A 7,114-nucleotide genomic window follows, 5' to 3' on the forward strand; every position below is an offset into this window, starting at 1 on the left:
GTCTCCCGCAAGCAGACTATACCGCCTGAGCCACCAGGGGAAGCCCAGAGGGAACATTACCTGAAAGTCAACAGGAATTTCTGCGCACCAAAGTCAAATGTATCGGCGGGGGAAGAGTGCGGCCCCCGCCTCCAGCCGGGCCCACCTGTCCGTATGGAGTTTCCCACTCTGTGAGGGGCACATGTCGCTGAAAACTCGGTCCCTGACCAAAGACAGCGGGCAGAGCAGCATTTCCCCGAGGCCATCCCGCGCCACCACCTGGGGCCGATTCCCTGGGAGCGAATCACTTTAATCAGGGCCTAACAGGCCGCCAGGACCCGGGTCAAGCAGCTGCTTCCCCGCAAGACGCGGGTTTCGCTACTCCCACTCCCAGTGAAAAGGCACGCTATTCTGGAAAACGCTGGGTTAGATGCTCCGTTACTAGAAAGACCGGCCGACTGCTCGGGGTGACATCATGCTGGGGAGGGGCGGCTTCGCCAGAAGCCCCTCAGCAGAGCCAGGCCCCCTGCGCGGGTGCTGAACGCTGCCCGTACCCCGGACCCAGCCCCAACCCGAGGACCCCCGCCCGCCAGGTCCGCGCCCGGGAGCCCAGCCCCAACCTCAGGACCCCCGCCCTCCAAGCCCTCGCCCGGGACCCCAACCCCAGGACCCCTGTCCTCCAAGTCCGCGCCCCGGACCCCAACCCCAGGACCCCCGCCCGCCAGGTCTGCGCCCGGGAGCCCAGCCCCAACCTCAGGACCCCCGCCCTCCAAGCCCTCGCCCGGGAGCCCAGCCCCAACCTCAGGACCCCCGCCCTCCAAGCCCGCGCCCGGGAGCCCAGCCCCAACCTCAGGACCCCCGCCCTCCAAGCCCGCGCCCGGGACCCCAACCCCAGGACCCCCGCCCGCCAGGTCCGCGCCCGGGACCCCAACCCCAGGACCCCCGCCCGCCAGGTCCGCGCCCCGGACCCCAACCCCAGGACCCCCGCCCGCCAGGTCCGCGCCCCGGAGCCCCTCACCCCGGCCTGCGCCCCCGCCCCCCGCAGGCCGGCCCGGCGCCCAGCCACTCACAGTTGCGGATATCCGAGATGAACACCGCCAGGCCCCGCATCCCGTCCCCCTTCGACACGGCCGGCATCCTCGGGCCTGGGGAGCGGCCTGGGCTGGCGGGCCCCGGGAAGGAGAGGGCAGCGGGCCGCAGCAGCGGGAGCCGGGAGGAGCCGCCTCAGCCCCGTCGCCTCAGGCTCCAGCGCCGCTCTCGGGGCCGCCGCGCGCGCGCGCACGCACGCACGCTCGCGCGCGCGGCGACCGACGGCGGCCGGGGCGCGGGGGCGAGCACGTCGGCGGCGGGCGCGCGCGGCCGGGCGGCGGCCCCGGGGGGCGCGCGCCGCGGGAGGGGCCCTGCGGAGGCGAGGGGGCGCCGGGCTGCGCCGCGCAGGATCCTTCCCCGCCCGACCCCCCCCCCCCCACGCGGGAACCCGCACCGCCAGCCGCGCCTCGGCCCACCGTCCCACCGCCCTCCCCGCCCGGCTCTGGGGCCGCCTGCCGTCGGCCTCCCGCGGGGGACCCGTCCCCATCCAGAGCTCTGGGGCCAGCTGCCCATCACCCGGCCGTCCAGAGCCGGCCCGTCTCTTTACCAGGGGGAGACAGCCCTGAAGAGACAGCGTCCCCCCACCCCTTGACAGCACCGGGGGACCGGGCTCAGTCTTGAATCCAGCTCCGTGGTGACCAACCGCACCCTTTGCCACTGTTGCCGCCACCCACCTGCGCAGCGTGGGGAGGTGGAGGCAGGACCGGGGCCCACCCGCAGTGCACTGCAGGGGCCTTAGCAGGCAGACACCCCAGGAGTTTGTCTGGAGAGCAGGTGGCCCCACCAAGCTGTCCTTCACGAAGTGGGACGGCCTCTCTCTCTCCAGAGAGGTTCCAGTGCCACAGCCCAGACCCACCCCGGCTCCCTTCTCAGTAAGAGGCTGGGCCCCTGATGGACCCTGGCTAGGAGAAAAAAGGGACAGGTCCCCTTCCATGGACCAAGGACCCAAGCTCTGGTCCTTTGGGACCCCTGGGGGAAGCCAGAACCTGTGGAGACCCGAATCCATATAAGGCAGCAATTTCACCACCTTCCAAAGCTTTCAAAGGGCTGGGCTGCCGAGGGCTTCCTGAAGGAGATACCTGCTAGGGCCTGTTTCCCCAGGGGAGGAGATAACCCTACCGTAGCCAGGCCTGGGGACTCAGGTGAGGAGACCATGACCCACCCCTGGCCGCCACTCACTGGGCAGGGCAGTGCCAAGAGGCTGCAGGGGCTCATGCGTGGCGTGGACAGGTGGCAAACTCAGCCCACAGTGGAGGGGCTTCTCGGAGGACAGGCTTAGAGATGGACAGCCATCACACCTCTCTCAGTGCTGACCCTGGGCTTCCTACACCTCCTGGGATCCCTGTACATGTGTGTGTATGTTGGTGGGGGGTCAGGGTGGGGGAGTTGGTGTCCAGAGACTGCTGGGACATGCCACTGGCCGTGAGAAAGACCCCTGCCCCCTGCCCCCTGCCGTGCCTTCATCTGCCCTTCAGGCCACTCAACCTTTCGGCAGCATGCAGTGCTCCCTTTCTTGGACTGTGTGAACTGGACCAGCCCGTGCTGGTTCCCAGGCCCTCCTCCTTCCGTGGCCAATGGGAGGGAAGGCCCCAACACTTGCATTCTGAAGAAGAAACAAAGGCAGGGCAGCCCAGAACCAGGGGCCATGGTACCCAGAGTGGTCCTGCTTGTGTCTGGGCCTGTCAGCTTTACAAGTGACCCAGTTTCCTTCCCATAATGTCTGGAGGGGGTTGTTGACAATAACCTTCCAGAAAATTGGGGTTGGCATCCTGGCCCAGACGGGGCTGGAGGTCCAAGCAGCCGTGCGTGTTCGGGGACAGGATGTGGTGTCCTGGGCCCCCGTGGCCCCCTGTGCTCACCAGGAATGATGTGCTCAGCCAGGCTGCAGGGACTGAGCATATCCCGTCTTGGCCAGCAGGCAGGGCATGAGGAATTCAAGAACTCTGTAGTGGGTGGGGCCTTTGAAGGAAGCCAGACCACCTGGAGGACAGAGATGAGCTGAAGCTCCTGACTGCTCACCTTGGGGAGGCGGGAACCTGCCTGTGGCGGCCCGTCTCCTCTCTCGTAGCCATTAAACTGAGCCCAGAGTCACACACGGCAGATTCGGATTGTTGTGAAAGAGACACGGGAGGTGAACCTGTGGCCTCCCTGGCTGGGGCCCAGAGAGGTGGGTGGGCGGTGGGGCAGCAAGGGCGACGCCAAGCCCTACTCTCCAGGAGCCCCGTCACCCTCCACAGCCCTCATTAGACAACATTGTCCCCATACTTGAAGATCCAGTCATGACATCCTCGGAGAGGTTACTTTGTAGGAGAAAAGTCAGTTCCCCTCCAAACCTCCTGGCCCAACCCCATCCACTGAGACCTGGGACAGGGAGGTCCCAACACCCAGTCACACCCGGATGTGAAGGCTTGGCCGCCAGGAGAACTGCAGGAAGCTGAGTGTCTGTCGTTAGAACTCTGTAGAATTTGTGCAGGATGGATTCTGAGAGAGCAGATCAATCCCAAGGGGCACTCGGCAATCTGGGTCACCTGAGTCTGCCTGGGCAGTTGAGGGTCTGGAGGCTGGACGCGGTGGCCCCGTGTTTAAACGGGGTTGAGATGCTAGAAGCTCCTGCGTGTGATGCACGGAGGGGAGCTCAGTGCTGCGCTCTCTCCCAGTTCTGGAGGCTGGACGCTGTTGATCAAGTAGGACTGTTTCCTTCGAGGCTGAGACTGAGGATCTGGTCCAGACCTCTGTCCTTGGCCTCTCGACAGCCGTCTTCAGCCTGTGTCTCCCACACCATCTTCCCTCGATGCTTGTCTGTGTCCAAATTTCCCCCTTTTACAAAGACACTCATCATGCTGGATCAGGGGCCAAGTATGAACTCCTCTTAATGAATTACACCTGCAACGACCCAGATACGGCGCCTGCAGAGCAACGGGGACTGAGGACTTTGGCATGTGAAACTTTAGAAGACATAATTCAACCCAGGACAGACGATGACTTGAGGGAGCACTTTTGGGGACCTGATTTTGAATCCCTGCCCCTCCTTTTCCATTTTCCTACCTGGAGCACGGTTCTGATGGCTGAGCTCTATTTCACACCAGCCCTGCACTGCGTGAGCCCTCAGCCTGTCCACGTTTGTGCCGCTGTAACTGGGGGCTCTGTTACACCTGCCAACCCTAGCTGCTGACTCCCACCTATTCCCATGCCCATGGCGCTGTGTCAGTGGGATTCTGGTGCCTGGGACATGTCAGAATGCCCCCCAATCTGGCCTGTGGCTTCTCATCAAGACCACGTTTCAGGGCCATCTGGCTGCAACATCTGCCACCCCATTGATCACCAGGGTTGATCTAGCTGCTCTGGCTGACTAGGCGGGCGTCCCCTTCCTCCTCCACAGCTCCATATGCTTCCATCCCAAAGCAGCATGCTCACTTGAAGAGGACAACCTCCCCCAATAGCAGGGGAGTGTTCTGGGGTCAAGAGATTTGAGTAGCTGTACGCCCCTGCTGGAACCTCCAGACAAGCTCTCGAGGTCCGTCTGGAAGAAAATTTAGGGTAGTCAAGCTTCCAAGACTCCACGCATGCCTGCTAAGTCCTTTCAGTCGTGTCCGACTCTTTGCAGCTCTGTGGACTGTAGCCCGCCAGGCTCCTCTGTCCATGGGATTCTCCAGGCAGGAATACTGGAGTGGGTTGCCATGCTCTCCTCCAGGGGATCTTCCCCACCCAGGGAATGAACCTACACCACTTACATCTCCTGCATTGGCAAGCGGGTTCTTTGCCACCAGTGCCACCTGGGAATCCCCTCCAAGATGCCAGACACCCTCAAACGAGGTCCTACTTGCAGCGGTCTACCTTTCTTTAAATAAAGAAGCAAGAACAAACCCCCCAAAACAAACCCAAAAGCCCCCAAACAAGGACCATTTCACATCCATTCCCCTTAGGCTTGAAGGGGCCTTACGAGCGCTGTCACTCATGGGCTGCAGGAGCAGCGCAGCTGGTGACGCTGAAGAGGGGAGGGGCGGGGAAGGTGGCTGTGAGGATCCTGGCCCTCCAGAATGCTGCCAGGTCAGGCATCCCGATCACCTCCAGAGCAGGAACCCATGACTCAGTCTCCCTGAGGTACCTGTTGAAAAATACACCCCTTGCCCTTAAAGCACAGATCAGCCAGCCTGGTAGGCAGTCAGTTATCACTGAACAGGCCTCTTGTTTTAGAGCGTTTGGGGTGTTTCAGGCCTACACTCACCCACTGCAGCTCTTTCCTCTAAGGGTGAGCTGATGGAATCTATGCCAATTTTAAGATTAGCCTGAGAAAAACAGCTTTGGGAAAGAAAATATACCTAAAAATATCACTGCAGGCCTTCAGCACCACCATAGGCTCAGACAGTAAAGAATCCGCCTAAAATGCAGGGGACCTAGGTTCGATCCCTGGGTTGGAAAGATCCCCTGGAGAAGGGAATGGCAACCCACTGCAGTATTCTTGCCTGGAGAATCCCATGGACAGAGGAGCCTGGTGGGCTGCAGTCCACGGGGCCACGAAGAGCTGGACACGGCTGAGCGGCTCACTCATAGCGGTTTCCTCCAGACGTTGCAGCAAATCATCAGAAACTGACGGTTCGGGAACGGCAGAAATGGACGCTCTCGTGGTTCCAGCAGCCGGAAGCCCGTGGTCAAGGTGCCTGCGGCGTGGGTCCTCTGGAGGCGATAAGCAGGACTGCATTTCCTGCCTCTTCGAGCTTCGAGGGACTGCCTGCAGCCTCGGCTAGGGGACGTGGGACCCTGTCTCTGCCTCCCTCAGCCCATGGCCTTCTCCCCCATGTCTGTCTCTGATCTTCCTCCCTCTCCTAAGGATCCCAGTCATTGGATTGAGGTCCCCCCCTAGATCCAAGTTGACCTTGTCCTGAGCTTCTTACTCACATCCGCAAAGACTCTGTTTCCAAACAAGGTCTGCGTCACAGGGGCCGTAGATCGGGACGTGGACAGCCTGCCAGGGTCCACCACTCCATGTGCCCCACTACAGCCCCCAAGACACGCTGCCCCTTTGGCTTTGTGGACTTACGTACCGTCTCACCCTTGCTATGGTATTTTCACGTGGGCGTGCGGTGGCGAGGAGCATTAAAAGCCGGGATGGACACCGCAAAGCACACGACCCCGTGCACAGCCCCTGCCTGTCACAGAACCTACCCTGGGGCGCAGCACCCGCCCTGCCGCTGACTGGACACCCACGTGCCGGTCAGTCTGTGGTGCCCGGGCCAGGTGAGCTGGGGCGGGGCGCAGGGACAGAAGGCCTGCTGTGCTGGCTTGGAGCGGTATCTGGAAGCTTCCGCCCCATGTGACACGCCCTGCGCCCTTGCCCTTCTCCCTCTGGACTTTGCTTATCCCAGCACCCAGGGAGGATGTCTCCATCCACAAGCAGGGGAGGGCTGGGCGGCAGGAAATCCGGGCGTGTGTGCCTCCTCCTGGCCTTCCGGCCTGAGAACCAAATTGAGGCCCAGAAGTGGCAGGACACCATCGGTGACCGTGCTCGTGCCCTGCCCTTGGGGTGACCCCATTAAAACAGGACAAGTCACGAGAGGCCCCTGGCAGGAAAGACTAATCCTGTGCTGACTCAGCAAGTGAAGGGCGCCTTGGGGCTACCGGTGAGGACAGGGACCCCCCCCTCGCCCCTGCCCCCGGGGAGCGCTGGCCGGCCCAGGGGAGACACAAGCCCGGCCTCCTGGAGCTCCACAGCCACCAGGCACCGCCAGCAGCCACGTGTGGGTGCCCTCGGGGTATCTACAGGCAATGGGCTCCCCATAGTGAGTCAGGGATGCCCTCAAGGTCACCCTGGAGAGGCCGCCTCTGACTCGGGCTCCTCAGCTTGCTGGTGCCCCTGAGGTGGGCTCTGCAGTGTCCCAGAACATGGGGAGAGGGCTCAATGGCGGCAGGAGGGCTGGCCTCTGAAGCCCCCCTTGCTCCATGGGGCTGCATCTGCCCTGGTGTGTCCTCTGGTGCCCTCTGCAACAGGGGGCAGGCAAGGTGGGCCAGACCTGGGCTCACCGCTCAGAGCTTGGACCTGACAGGGCCG

General features: G+C 62.7%; 1 protein-coding gene across 3 annotated transcripts in view; it reads right to left on the reverse strand.

Annotated features, from left to right (window-relative positions):
- Positions 1-1,234, reverse strand: part of AP2A2 (adaptor related protein complex 2 subunit alpha 2) — a 68,570-nt gene extending 67,336 nt beyond the window's left edge. For all 3 annotated transcript variants that reach the window (XM_052662558.1, XM_052662557.1, XM_052662559.1), the window contains exon 1: positions 1,050-1,234. In XM_052662558.1, coding sequence (XP_052518518.1) covers positions 1,050-1,116 — 67 coding nt within the window. In that variant the 5' untranslated portion in view covers positions 1,117-1,234. The remainder of the gene's footprint in view (positions 1-1,049) is intronic.
- Positions 1,235-7,114: the final 5,880 nt, after the last annotated feature.

This window comes from Budorcas taxicolor, chromosome 25 (assembly GCF_023091745.1).
Source record: "Budorcas taxicolor isolate Tak-1 chromosome 25, Takin1.1, whole genome shotgun sequence".
Lineage (NCBI taxonomy): Eukaryota > Metazoa > Chordata > Mammalia > Artiodactyla > Bovidae > Budorcas > Budorcas taxicolor.